The sequence below is a fragment of the Diabrotica virgifera genome, chromosome 2 (assembly GCF_917563875.1).
Source record: "Diabrotica virgifera virgifera chromosome 2, PGI_DIABVI_V3a".
Lineage (NCBI taxonomy): Eukaryota > Metazoa > Arthropoda > Insecta > Coleoptera > Chrysomelidae > Diabrotica > Diabrotica virgifera.
Genome location: NC_065444.1, coordinates 96,873,170 through 96,888,581, shown reverse-complemented (window position 1 = coordinate 96,888,581; position 15,412 = coordinate 96,873,170). Strand labels below are relative to the sequence as shown.

Sequence of the window (15,412 nt, the reverse complement as noted above, 5' to 3'; positions counted from 1 at the left end):
GCATCCTACGGGAAAACTTGTTAGAACATTTTTTACTTAGAATGACCCAAAAAATACAAAAAAATGTTTTGTTTTGCGAGAAATCTCTGTTATGTAATTCCTCAAGTTCTTGGTCAATAACAATCTTATTGACATCCGGATCAACTGTTACCCAAAAAATTCGTATTCTACGGGTCAAAATACATGAAAAAAACTTGGGTAAGTCCATCTGAATAAAGGAGGCCGTTGTACCCCCCCTGGCGACAGGACTAAATAATTGCCGCAGGATTTCTTCTTAATTTCCGTTACAATTAGGGAAAAATATATATTTTTTAAAAACATCTTTTTTAAAAACTTGTAAACTTTCGGGCGCCACCCCCGCTAAACGGTGGATGATAGACATATGCTGTCGGGAAATAAATCGTAGAAAATACAGTCCTCTTCATATATCTATAAAAAAAAATTTTTTAAAAGGTACAGGAAGGGCTACCTTCCGCAAAAACCACAAATTACCCCCTTTAAAGGGGTGAAAAGGGGGGTTCCGGGGCGAAATTTTTTCAGAAAAAGTTGGTCTTATAATAAGCACCCCTTGATATACCAGAAAAAAAATAAAACCGGACTTGTGTCCATTTTGCAAGGTTCAACCTCTGTTTCCTACACTATTTGTAAAAAGGTAAATTAGGTTTATGAAACTAAAATTAATCTCTAAACTTGTTAATCCTGATAATTTGGTATATTATGTACATATGAAAAAAGAAGAAGAAGAAGAAAAAGAAGAAGATACATAATGGAAAATGTGGTGAGCAACTTGGACAGTCCATAGCGGCCAGCTTTTGAACTGAGTAGAGAGCTGTAGAAGAGTTTGCTATGGAACTCTAAGGCTAAGGACCTCATTGCCTTCCTTATGTATGAACAGAAAACAAAAAAAAAGTTGTGACTGGCTAAATGACACCCAAGTCAATGCCATAAAAAATAAAAAAAAAAAATTAGGTTTAATGCACCTAATATTGTATCCAGAATATGTGGTTTAGGTAAATAGTATAATAAAAATGCATGATAATAATTATGGATTGCATTGGTTGTTTTGCTAGTTGAGTAATAAAAACCAAGTAACCAAACAGGAAAGTTACTAATATTCTTCTTCTTCTAGTCCCATAAGTACAAAAAATGACACCAAATCAAATATTTTTTGATTTTTTCATACAGGTACAGGTACAAAATATTATGTAGGTAAAAAGAAACAATATATTGCTCACATTCTCACATACAAAGATTTCCAACTTCCCCAGATACCTACAAAAAATACGACTTCTAGGAAATCACTCAAAAGTACCGGATTCAGAAGCAAAATGAAAGAGCATTTTAAAAAGGTACACAATAGTATCAAATACAATCACATTTAAAATAATAAAAACCATGCTGATCAGAGGCATTTAAACATGGGAGTACCGTTCATATTTAAAAAGTTTAAAGAGCGTAAGACAACAGTAAGAATGGTGAATTATAGGATAATACTAGAGAAATTCATAAACATTCTGAATACAACCCTGGTTTGAAAATTAGATGCCTCTGCTTCTACCTAAAAACCAGTTTGGTACCGGCTAGTTAGAAAAGAATTTGACAATATGAGGGCCCTAACCTAACATTTTTTCGGCAATTTTTTAATAAACACGTGTTTACACCTATTTTATTGAAATATATGCTCTAAATCCCATTCACCCTTCAACATTTATCTAGAATTAAACTATATCTTCGTAAATAATGTATTATTTTTGTTAAACAGGATGACACCAACAAGTTTGTCAATGACATTGAAAACATTATAATTATTGTATTATTTTCGGAATGATAATATATAGGTACTTACCATTTAGATTGTCGATGGCTTTATCTGCCGATGATTGATCAGGACAATCAACAAAAGCATATCCTCCACGTTTTATCAAAATAGTCGTACAAGACAAATTCTGTTCAGTGAAGAGTTGCCGGAGAGAATTTTCACTGGTATCATTCGGTAAATTACCAACATAAAGCTTGCTCATGGTAATGGGAGGAGTTTTACCCGTTGTCGACATGTTAGAGTCTTAAATAATTAAATGATATTACTTAAAATTAACGAAAATCAACAAATAACTTGCGGAAAAGTCTTAAACACCACGTCCGCAACGCTTATAAAGTTTTATGACATGCGCACACTTTGCGTTATGCTTGGAATGCATGCACCCGCACCGGGAAGAATAACACTCTCTAACGATTCTGATTGGACTAGGATTTGACACGTGATTTAATTTTGTCTATTGGAAAATTTAAATTTATTGTCATATTACACAAAATAATTTATAATCAAAATTACAATTTATATAAAAAAATACACCGATAAAAGATTTCTAATACTAATAATATTCTTATCAATAAATAGGAAAATAAACAAAATTAAAATCGCACGACTAATCACAACTTTTACTACAAAAATTCAACGGCGCCGTGGCTTAGTTGGTTAAAGCGCCTGTCTAGTAAACAGGAGATCACGAGTTCGAATCTCGTCGGGGCCTCAACCTTTTTTTATTTTTTTATAGTTTGAATCGAGCATACTTTCGGATTTTTATTTATGAGGTATTTTAAAATTTCGTTTTATTGATATTTTTGATTTATTGTCAAATAATGGTTTTGCAATTGAGAAAAAAATATAAATCACTGTCAAGAGGACATTTTTTAGGCTTAGGCGTACATGTTTATGGGTGCATAATTTGGTATTGTATATTTTTATTATCAATATAATATCCTCAATGTACTCAATAAAAACCTTTCTATTTTAGGATAAAAGTGCCGAAATAAAATATTTTCAATAATGGTCAGATTTTCCGCGAAATAGGTATACACATTATATACTATTTTTTAGTCAAATCGCAGGATTAGAAGATAAAAACCATCAAACTAATATTATTATTATTTATCTTATAGTTATATATATTTATATATTATCTTCTTCTTCTTCTAATGGCCCTACAACCCTTTGTGATTCTTGACCTGTTTCACAATATTTCCTTCGCCATTGCATGATAGTAGAGGATCCGATGGATATGTATACATATGTAATTTAGCTTGTTAACAATTACAAAAAGCAAGGGGTGCTTTAATAAAAGGACAGAAAAATGGAAAAAATGGCAGCAAACTCAAATAATCAGTATTAGGATCCACCCTACCTTACCACAAGAATATTTTTAAATAAATACGCAATGCCAAAGAAGACGACAGCGACAATAACTCGTCTGAAAACTGGACAGCCTCAGTGCAAAAGGTAACAAGTCATTTTTAGGATTTTTTTTATCATGTGATATTCATTGTTTTACCAATGTCTAGCTCTGTGCAAAAAGAAACAAGTCCACTGCCACTGAAAGGCTACATTTTTTTACATGTAGAATGTAACAAGTTAAATATGAAAAATTTAATTTGTGCAAAAGGAAATAAGTGGACTTGTTACCTTCAGGGCAGTATTTGAATTTATCACCATAATCACTGCCTGGTTGACTTGTTTCCAATCAGTAAAAGTACATAAAGTCATATTCAAATTAGAAACATTCAAATTAGATCACATTCAAATTAGAAACAAAAGGAGCAAAAAGCGCATTAAAGCGGGCCACTGCGGGGAACGGGCCCTGGTTCCGCGGAACCATGCTCAGTACGCCACTGAGTCTGTCCATCTTGCTCCTATCGTTTAGGTGAGATATTTCACATCTGTTGCTTGTATCTTACTCTTGTGTCTTCTGTTTAAGATCCACTTTTATGCTCCGTATGTCAACGTTGGCCTCGTATCTTGTTTCATATATTGTCATCTTCGTTTTCCTTGATATTTCTTTGGTGTTGAGGAATCCTCGATTTAGAGTAGAGTTGCACAAGTTTGACTTGAATGTTTGAACTTGACTTGAGTTTGACTTAATTTCAAGTCAAACCTTCTGGAATTAATTCAAGTCAAGTCAAACTGGTCAATGGTTACAGGTTTGAAAATTCAAACTGTTTGTCAAACTACATAGTTTGAAAGAGTTTGAAAATTAATTTATTTAGTAGATATTATACTTTTCTTCGAAATAAAATGTTTAGTAATTTTTCAGGAACGCAACTCATAAAAAATATTGGCAATATAATTTTAAAGTCTTCTACTTTAAAATGTACAATATATGTCTGAATTGCCGATATAAATATAAATGAGTCAGATTAAATAAATTATTAGAAGAATTTTTTACTAAGCAACAATATTTTTGTTTAGTTTAGTAATATTTTGTATTTTGACAACGACACCCGATTTGGGCGTCGAATGTGTTTGAAATGTGGTGCCTACGTCGAATGCATAGAATATCATGGATGGACAGAGTCAGAAAGGAGGAAGTACTAAGAAGAGCGGGTTTACAGGATAGGGAACTTTTTAGTTATGTTAAAAGTAAGAAGACTACATACTTGGGGCACATATTACGAGGAGAGTATTATCTGCGATATCTAAGGGGGATTTCGCCTAGGATGTTATAATACTCATACTCATCAGAAAGTTCGTTTCTGGCCAATTGTAGAAGATTGGCTGGATGGAAGGAAACTTTGTTTCTGGGACGCCTGGTGAGTATGTGACTTAGTCGGTAACATGGTGTTTTAAGGTGTCTTTAGCTCTGACGATATTACATCAATACTATATGACAAGACTACCACGAGGAATACATAAATGGATTCAAAATTTGTGAAATTCGCAATAAAATTATTAATGGATAATATAAACGAAGAATATAACGCGAAAGTAAGAGAATCGGTGATTTAAAGTAAAGAAGTAAGTTGGTCATATTATTTCATATTTACAAGGTGCAAAGAAGAAATTCTCTTGAAGGGTTATTATAACGCCGTATCGCTTATCCATCCATCACGGGACTTTTGTAAAGAACAAATGTGACCTCAAAAAATGTGTTGATGTATTATCCAAATTTTGAACACATGCTTGGTTATACGAAAAAGGTATTGTATTTTTTCACACGGTTAAGGCCTAAAAAATATAATAGCGGCCAGATTAAATCCACAAAGACAGGTTATACGACGTAAAATGTTATTATCATATATTTCTAACGTTTATTAACGTCCTAACAAAGTGACCCATATGCAGAGGCGGCACAAAATATTTTGAATTACAGGGCATGTGTAAAATATTATTTTGTTGAGTTATTTACGAAATAATACCAATTGATCGATAAGATCGATTTTATCCTGCCTAGAAATCTCCTCATCATCCTTGATCACAATTTTCTATCTTGGTTCATACTAAGAGTAATCCTTTTCACAGACATGTCTTTTGTCTAAGAGTTTACCATCAGGTCAGGTCTTCTTTTGTGTTACCCTTCTTTTCCTTCCACAAACAGGCAAGTCAATGAAAATCAATTACATATTTCCTTTTTTCATCAATTGGTATCACACGTTTCCCCTAATATGCATTACTCATTTATCATGTTTGGTCACTCCACTCAAGCATGTAAGAATTTCTGTACTACGATTCGTATAATTCTTTTTCCTATTTAGCTGTCCCATATTGAGCGACTTGCGATTGCGTTTGTAGTACAGATCATCTTCTTCTTTAAGAATGTCCAAAACGTCACTGATAAAAACAATGAAAACGATAGAAACAACGCAAAAAATGAATATCAAATGGCCAAGACAGACCCACACCAAGCTTACAAGAAATCAGAAATGCCAAAAACAATAAAAAATAATAAATTCCCTCATCCGGAAAATATTGAATCAGAGTTAATTAAAAAAAGGCGGCCATGAATTTCTAAGTAAAATTCATCAAACTAGAAAAGAGAAAATTCTCTTGTAGGTCGAAATGCAGAATCCTTGGTGACAATCTCCTCCTACTATGTCCCTGGAAATATAGATGTTCTTCCTGCCAGTAACATATATGGCGAACTATTATTAGATGGTTTGATACGTTTAGTTAAAGGACTCCCTGTTCTCGAGAACACACACTTAGGACACATTATGGTTGGTTCCTTGTTCCTTGCCCCCTCACGTACTTCATAAAGGTATTTGTCGCCCACAGTTGTCTCCAACACAGTCAAGTGTCTGAGCTTTTTAAAATTTATAAAGCAACTACACTAGGTTCGCTTTCAAGATGCAGTAGAAATAAACAAACCAAGACACGTTAAATGCTACTAGGACTCCAGAATCATAATTTACATAGTTGTATATACATTGTAAATCCCAAATCATGATTTCCAAAGTTTATACATTGTAAATTATGATTCGGGAGTGCTCCTAGTAGCATTTAACGTGTCTTGGTTTGTTTATTTCTACTGCATCTTGAAAGCGAACCTAGTATAGACCGATAAATAGCGGACATGGAAGAATCTACATTTTGTATTCATCTCATGTCCGCTTATCTAGATAAAAATCCAACAGAGTTTTGCTTCCTTATTAGTACTCAAATATGAGTAAAATAAGAAAAGACAGCTTTAGATTTAATTCGATTCAGGGGCCACCACCATCAGGTGTAGGTACCACAGATAGTTCTAATGACTCTAAAAAGGAGAAACATAATACATCCACTGAATCGAATTAAATCTAAAGCTTTCTTTCGTCAAATGCTTTCTGGTTAAATTCTGAACTGTGACGGACAGGGCCCTGTAAGAGTAACTGGCGCCTGTGTGCAAAAAAGAATTTTGGCGCCCCTTAAGGCATTTTGGATCATGTTTTTCTATTTATTTTTTAAGGTAGGTAGGTAGGTAGGTAGGTAGGTAGGTACCTGCTTGAAATAAAGCAAAAAGCTGAACTTTATAAGTCATATTTATAGTCCAGTCACTCACGGTAAAATATTGCAAAACCTCCGAATTTTAAAGAATTGCTTGCATTGACATGGAATTTGGTATACACATATCTAACATGTCAAATAAAAAAGTGACATTGTGCTGATGTGTGCTTTTGCCCTGGATGTGAGTTTTACCCCTTCTCGGGGGTAAAAAATCATAGAAACGTTCAAAAAAGGAATTGGATAAAATGACTAATCTTAAGCAACTTTTGTTCTATAAAGTTTTTTCAGTAAGTTCAGTAAGTATTTTATCGAACCAAATGTTCTTACCAAAAATAAAGCTTATAAAAATATTAAAGTGAAACATTTTTTTTTTGTTTTTTAAGTTTCTAACTTCAAAAGCAAGTAAGTTACGCTAAAAATAATGATGGTCCCTTTTTTGATAAAAAAAAATCGTGAAAATCACCCCCTAATTAGCGTCCCAAATGAAATTATTCGTTACCGCTTCACTACAAGTTACTTATGTATTGTTTATATGATATGAAGTTTCATCGGTTCAAAGTGCTTTCTTTGAAAAGGCAGTTCTAGTTAATAGGGTTTGAACGAGTCGTTAATCACAGGTGTATGCAAATTTTGAACAGCCATATCTTAACAAATTTTTGTTTTACAGGAAAACAAAGAATCCAAAATATCCAGAATAGAAAAACCTACATTTTTTACTGCTTGAGATTTTTGGTATCACCAATAATTTTTAAGCTTTTTTAAAAAAAAGCAATTTTTTTCAAGATTAAAAAAATTTTGTCCAAAAGATTTCTTTTACCAAAAAAGGGGCCAGCTGTATTTTGAGCATAACTTACTTTTGATGCTAGAATCTTTTTTAAAGAACAAATATAAAGCTTGTTTTAAACACTTTAAAGAAGTTTTAATGAGTTTTTCTCGAAAAGTGCTTTATTTTTTGGTGGACTTTTTGTGGACTTGAAACCCAAGGACAACAATAAAACCATTTATGAAATAAAAGAGCTCATGAACTGCAGTGTTATAATTGAACCACCTCGCAAGAAACGGATAATACCCCAGTGCACGAGATGCCAACAATACGGTCACACAAAAAACTTCTGTCAGCGAAATCATAAGTGTGTGAAGTGCGCGGGTTCACATAATACAGCAGAGTGCCTCCGGAAAACAAGAGACAACACAGTGAAGTGCGCGAATTGCTTAGAAAACCATCCCGCTAACTACAGGGGTTGTGTAGTGCACAAACAGTTACAACAACAACTTTACCCGAAGCTACGAGAAAAGACCAATGGAGAGAACCAATCAAACATCAGACCTGGAATATCATATGCTCAAGCAACAGTGGGACAACAGCAGCAACAAATACAGCAAGTAAGTAATACTCAAACTCAGATACCATTACAAATGATACCTTCACAGCAAAACGATATAACCGAGTTAAAAGGAATGATGAAGGACCTAATCATACAGATGGGGACCATGATGAACCTTATCACAGCCCTAGTTAACCAATTATCGAAATGAAACAGTTACTAAAAATAGCTCAATGGAATTCAAACGGACTGAGCCAACATGCAGAAGAAATAAAGACGTTTCTCAAAGAAAACAAAATAGACATCATGTTAATAGCAGAGACGCATTTTACTAAAAAGTCTTATATGAAAATCGCAAAATATAATATCTACCAAACAAATCACCCAGATGGAGCAGCCCATGGTGGAACTGCCATTTTAATTCGCAGCAATATAAACCACAACGAAGAAACAAACTATGCGAAAGATCACCTGCAAGCAACAACAGTTGCTCTAAATACTGGAAGCGGTATTCTAAAAGTTTCTGCAGTCTATTGTCCTCCAAAACATAACAATAAAAAACAAGAATACTCTAAATTCTTCGAAACGCTTGGAAACAGATTCATAGCAGGAGGAGACTATAATGCCAAACACAAAGCCTGGGGCTCCAGACTAATAACCACGAAAGGTAGAGAATTACTTCAAACTATAAATCACAGTAACTTAAAGCACTTCGCCACAGGAGAACCTACATACTGGCCCAGTGATCCACAGAAAACACCAGATGCCATAGATTTTTTCGTAACAAAAGGCATTAATACTAAACAACTCAAAATACAGTCCAGCTTTGATCTGTCATCTGATCATTCACCAATACTCTTAACCATGTTTGAGGGAATAGTAGGGCGACCAAAAAAACCTATAGTATGCAATCATAAAACAAATTGGGACACCTTTCAGGAACGGGTGGATGCATGTATAGATCTTAAAATTCCTCTTAAAACAACCGAGGACATAGAAGTAGCATTAAAAAAACTAACAACTTCCATTCAAACTGCGGGTTGGGTTGCAACCCCGATACAAAAAGACAGTGATAAAATCGACGAAAACCCAATCATAATAAAAGACCAAATTGCTGAAAAGAGAAGACTACGCAAGAAATGGCAGCAAACAAGGACAGCAGCAAATAAGAAAAACCTCAATAAAGCAAGTAAGGACCTAAAAAACTTCTGTTAACGATGAAAAATGACTCGGTTCAGGCATATCTTGAAAACCTAACGCCAACGGAAGCAACAGACTACTCACTCTGGAGAGCAACAAGAAAATTGAACAGGCCACAACAACATATTCCCCCTATAAAAGATCAACAGGGGAAATGGGCCAGAAACGACAAAGAAAAGGCCAATGCATTTGCACTTCACCTATCAAATGTGTTTAAACCAAATGAAGTAGAGAGTACACAAGAAGACATGGACGACATACAAAACTACCTGGAGTCACCTCTCCAAATGGAACAGCCCATAAGCAACTTTAAATACAAGGAAATAAGAGATGTAATTGTACACCAAATTAAACCAAAAAAAGCACCGGGCTATGACCTAATAACCGGCATTATAGTGCAAAAACTCACTAGAAAAGGAATCACAGCATTACTACAAATTTTTAACGCAATGCTAAGGCTGAGCTACTTTCCAAATCAGTGGAAAGTAGCAGAAATAATAATGCTTCCCAAACCAGGTAAAAACCCTAATGAAATATGCTCGTACAGACCCATCAGTCTCTTGCCAATCTTATCAAAAATATTTGAGAAACTTCTACTCAAGCGAATGCAGCCAATATTAACGGAAAAAAAGCTCATACCAGATCATCAGTTCGGCTTTAGAGCAAAACATGGCACAATAGAACAAGTCCACAGAGTCGTTAAACAAATTAGCAATGACTTAGAAAAGAAAAGGTATTGTTCAGCCGCATTCATAGATATTAGCCAAGCTTTTGATAAGGTGTGGCATCCTGGACTATTGTATAAAATAAAAAAAGGTTTACCTCACAACTTCTATCCATTATTAAAATCATACCTAACTAACAGATTTTTCTTAGTAAAACAGCAGTATGAATATACTAACATCTACCACATAAAATCTGGAGTACCACAGGGTAGTACCTTGGGCCCAATATTATATTTATTGTACACGGCAGACATTCCCACTACAGAACAAACAACAGTATCAACATTTGCTGATGATACAGCAATACTAGCCTCCCATCACAATCCTGCAGGAGCTACAAGAAACCTACAAACAAACTTGAACAAAATAGGAGTATGGCTAAAAAAGTGGAAAATAAAAGCGAATGAATCCAAATCAATTCACGTTACTTTCACGATGAAAAGAGATCAGTGTCCACCAGTGAAACTAAATAACAGCCAATTAGCACAAGCTGATAGTGTGAAATACTTAGGCATGCACCTAGACAAACGCCTCACATGGCGAACACATATATTCAACAAGCGAAAACAACTAGGACTTAGACTGCAGCAACTATACTGGATTATCGGCAGGAAATCAAAACTGACCATTCAAAACAAAATACTTGTATATAAATCAATTCTAAAACCAATCTGGACATATGGAATCCAGCTATGGGGCACAGCGTCAAATTCAAACTTAGAAATACTTCAAAGGTTCCAAAATAAGGTTTTAAGAATAATAGTCAATGCCCCTTGGTACGTGCCAAATACAGCAATAGAAAGAGACTTGGAAATCCCCACCATCAAAAGTGAAATAAAACGACATAGTGAAAAATATCGGGATAGAGCAAATACGCATGTGAACCCCCTCGCGAGTGATCTATTTAACACAGTAGGTGAGGTGCGCCGCTTAAAAAAATTTAAACCAACGGACCTGATAAGCAGGTTTAACTAAGTGTACTCAGAATAACAAACAAATAACGGTTTTAAATAAATAGGTTAATTATGTAAAGGAAATAATTCACTGGAAATATTTCCTACATGTCCAATGTAAATATCCGACCATTTACTTATTGTCCTTCAATATTATATATGTGACAGATTGTAAATATACTGGGAGTTAATAAAAAAAAAAAAAATTTTTGGTTATTTCACGTTAAAATATTCGATTTGGAATTTGAAGAATAAGAACCTACTTTTCATTAACTACAACTGTGCTTCTACTGGGTTTACAGACTTCATATGCCAGCCATTTTTTAAACTATTTGTAAGCTATTTTTTTGATAAGAGCATTTTTTTCAATAAAATACTTACTTTTTGAGTTATTTGGGAAAAACCGTCTAAAACAGAGTTTTAAAAAATGAACATATTCACTCGCAAATAACTCGAAAAGTATTAACTTGGTGAAAACATTCTATAGAAACAAAGTTCCTTAGAATTACTCAGTTTATCTTATTCCAGGCTTATTTTGAACGCATGTTTTTCACTTTGAACGCATGTTTTTCACCCTCGAGAAGGGGTGGAATCCACCCCCAGTGCAAAAGCACACATGGGCACAATATCACTTTTTTTCTTTGACTTGTAAGCTATGTGTATGCCAATGTGTATTTCATGTCAATGCAAGCGGTTCTTTAAAATTCACAGCAAAAACCGTGAGTAAATAGACTATTATTTGTAGACTAAAATATCTAAATGAAACAAATAATAAAATCATAACAAAATAAATTAAAATGCCTGACTTCCGACATGGTCTTGCATATAGGAATCGGCAGTAACTGGATGATATACCTACTAATAAAATGTGTGTATTTATTATACCTCCGTCTTCTTTATCTAATATTTCACAACCATGAAAGTTAATTTCGACCAATCCATCCCTTTTCCTCCACTTTTTCTTTTATTAGGTCTAAGGCGAAGTAGATGGAATTTGCGTCCTCTAATTAATATATGGCCGAAGTATTCTATTTTTTTCGTTTTTCTTCTATTTATACGTAATCCTATTTAATTTCTCAACTTTTATTTTAAAATTAATTTTTGTTATTTTTTTTTCAAATTTTTTTGCAATTTTTTACCCTGGGTTTTGGCGTCCCTAAAGGATGGATGTGCACACTTTGCACATATGCTAGCGGGGACCCTGGTGACGGAGATCCTCTATTCCCATTTGATGAACGTAAAATCCTTCGAGAAATATAAAATATAGCTTTAGCAGAAATAGCGTGATAAACGAGTGGAAGCGCAGACACAACGAGTTAGAGTCTCTCTCCGGAAAGGAAAATCTAGTGAGATTCATAAAGGCCAATAAACTAAGATAGGTAGTATAGGTAGTCTGGGCTGATTATCGGAGAATAGGCCATTTTTGGGAAAAGTTATTTACCAACAATTTTATTGTTGAAATCGAATCTTATGATTCTATATATTAATAATGTAGGTATGCAAAGTCCGCAGATAGTGTGCTACTTTTTTATAAACAAAATGGCGCACGAAAATCGTGTTTTTTTCAATTATTGCTCTATAACTCCGAAGATTTTAAATTTACAACAAAAACACTCAAATAAAAATTCACCGTGATTAAATTATGCATAGAGACGTGTTTTTCCCGATCTGCTCCGACGAAAATTTTCCTCGGAAAATGCGGGTTTTCCCAACAAAATCTTTAATTTTCAAATAAAGTTTAAGATAAGTAATTATCTACTAATAATTAAATAATTTGGTGACCTAAAAGCCTTCTTGGTTTATATTATAGTTCCAGAAGCTAGTGAAAATTAAACGAATACTTTAGCCACAATTCAATTGTTAATTAATAATTTATGGTCGCAATAATAACCAAAATAATTATGATACACTGATTAAACTTTAAAATCTTATAAAGATGAGATGCCTATTTAATATTTTGTCGACAAAATATAAATTTTTTATTTTTTTGCATAATCTTTAAATGTTTAAAAAATATAGTTATAAACAAATTAACGTTTCTCAGAAAGTTTTTATTATATTATAATTTTAAAAATTAGCCAAAATGCGCATTTCGAATATCTTGAAAATGAATGCTTTAAAACTTTTTTGCAACCATTTGCATAAAAGTTATGAAACAGCAAAGTAAACATACGAATACTACGGTGTTTATAATTTTTTTTAATTCTTTCAAAGCGTAGAAGTGAGTTTAAAGTACAAGCTAATTATTTACAAAAAAATATCGATTATAAGTTTAATGGTTATATTTTAATTAAAGATTATAAATATATTTTTTTGTAATTTACGCGCGCGAAAGTAGAATAATACAGTAGTGTAGCTAAAATTTTCACTCGGAGCGACGACCAGCGCGCAGCGGCCGCACGACGTACACTTTTAATAAATAATGCGTGTCAGTCGCTTCGAGTGAACATTTTAGCTCCGACTCTTATCAGGCCTACTTTTCCGCTAAAAATTACAAAAAAAAATATTTTTAATCTTTGATTAAAATATAACCATTGAACTAATGTTTGGTATTTTTTGAGAGTAATTAGTTTGTACCATAAACTCACTTTTAAGCTTTGAAACAATTAAAACAAATTTTAAACAACGGAGTAATCGTATGTTTACTTTGCTGTTTCATAACTTTTTTGCAAATGGTTGGAAAATTTTTTTAAAGCATTAATTTTCAAGACCTATGAAATATGCATTTTAAGTATTTTTAAAATTAGAATGTAGTAAACAATTTCTGTAAATTTTAATTTGTTTATAACAATTTTTTTTAAACATTTAAAGATTATGCAAAAAAATGAAAAATTTATATTTTGTCGACAAAATATTAAATAGGCATCACACCTTTATAATCTTTCTAAGTTTGATCAATGTCTCATGATTATTTTGGTTGTTATTGCGACTGTAAATTGTTAATTAACAATTGAATTGTTGCTAAAGTATTCGTTTGTTTCATTTTCACCGGCTTCTGGAATTACAATATATACCAAGAAAGCTTTGATGTCACTAAAGTTATTTAATTATTGATCAATAATTACTTGCCTAAAACTTTATTTGAAAATTAGAGTTTTTGTTAGAAAAACCCGCATTTTCCGAGGAAAATTTTCGTCGGAGCAAATCGTGAAAACATATCTCTATGCAGAATTGAATTGCGGTGAATTTTTATTTGGGTGTTTTTGTTGTAAAGTTAAAATCTTCGGAGTTATAGAGCAATAATTGAAAAATTACGATTTGTCGGCGCCATTTTGTTTATAAAAAAAAGTAGCACACTATCTGCGGACTTTGCATACCTATATTAATAATATATAGGATCTTATAATTCGATTCCAGCAATAAAATTGCTGGTAAATAACTTTTCCATGAATTTTGCTAATTAGCCCAGAGTATATGTGATACTCAGCAACGACATCGCCTTATAAACAATGGGTTTTGGAAAAGATCAGACGTGAGAAGATCTGTAGGACTGCCTAGAAAAAGGTGGAAAGATGAAGTCAGGGAGGATATGGAGAAAATGTACAGGGGGACAAACACCCACGAAGTGTGATGACGCTATTAATTGTCTTACCAAATGTGTTTGGAATGCATACCAATAATACCATCAGTGTAATTGGTTATTGTAGGTATTCTGGTAAATATTATATCAAACATATTTAGATAATTTATATAATAAACAAGGAGATAATTAGAACCAACAATAACCAGTAACTAAACAATTTACAATATGTTTTATTTGAAAAAATTATGAAAAAAACACTTGGGAGATAGTTGGACAATGTATGAATCTCGACTTCTAATAAAACTCTGCTAGTCTCTTTTAATGAAACAACAGTAAAATTGTAATTATAAGTTAATATCTGACATATTAAGAAAAAACAGAAAATGTTATCTTTTATCAATATTGTTCTAAGTTCTAACCGTCTCATTTTTGAACATTTATCCGGTACTGTTTTAAAGTATTTCATCAGGTGGTTTTTCGTTGTCTTCTAAAATTCTGCTATCCTATGTTTTACTTGGAACGCTTGAAAATGATTATACAGACTTAACAAAGAGAACGCTTGTCTAAGACAAGACATGATTTAAGCCTTATGAAAATACATCGTAGCGCCTCTGTCTTGAACAGAAGCTGCCAAATGTGAAGAATTAGATATCGGCTTCTAAATTTCACCCCGCGCGGTTCTTTGTGTACCTCAGAAACGAATATTCAAAAAGAAAAACTTGTTCTCATTTTTGGCGATCCGATTGTTACCGAGACAAGTTCCGGTTCCGTACATTACATACTATGACCTTAGGACCTTTGACAAAAGAAATACCCTTTGTCAGTTCGGTAGAAGGTTTTGTTGCGTTACGAATATGTGACTTCTCCTTTGCTCAAGGCATATTCATTTTGTGACATGACTATTTTCGTGAATAATTATTATTGCTTTGTAC

General features: G+C 33.2%; 1 protein-coding gene and 1 non-coding gene across 5 annotated transcripts in view; one reads left to right on the top strand and one right to left on the bottom strand.

Annotated features, from left to right (window-relative positions):
* LOC114332504 (insulin-like growth factor 2 mRNA-binding protein 2) overlaps nucleotides 1–2,160 on the bottom strand; it is a 509,159-nt gene extending 506,999 nt beyond the window's left edge. For all 4 annotated transcript variants that reach the window (XM_050642734.1, XM_050642736.1, XM_050642735.1 and 1 more), the window contains exon 1: nucleotides 1,847–2,160. In XM_050642734.1, coding sequence (XP_050498691.1) covers nucleotides 1,847–2,054 — 208 coding nt within the window. In that variant the 5' untranslated portion in view covers nucleotides 2,055–2,160. The remainder of the gene's footprint in view (nucleotides 1–1,846) is intronic.
* Nucleotides 2,161–2,457: 297 nt separating this feature from the next.
* On the top strand, nucleotides 2,458–2,531 carry Trnat-agu (transfer RNA threonine (anticodon AGU)). The gene has a single exon. It is a non-coding gene; the product is annotated as a tRNA-Thr (tRNA).
* The last annotated feature ends 12,881 nt before the right edge of the window (nucleotides 2,532–15,412 follow it).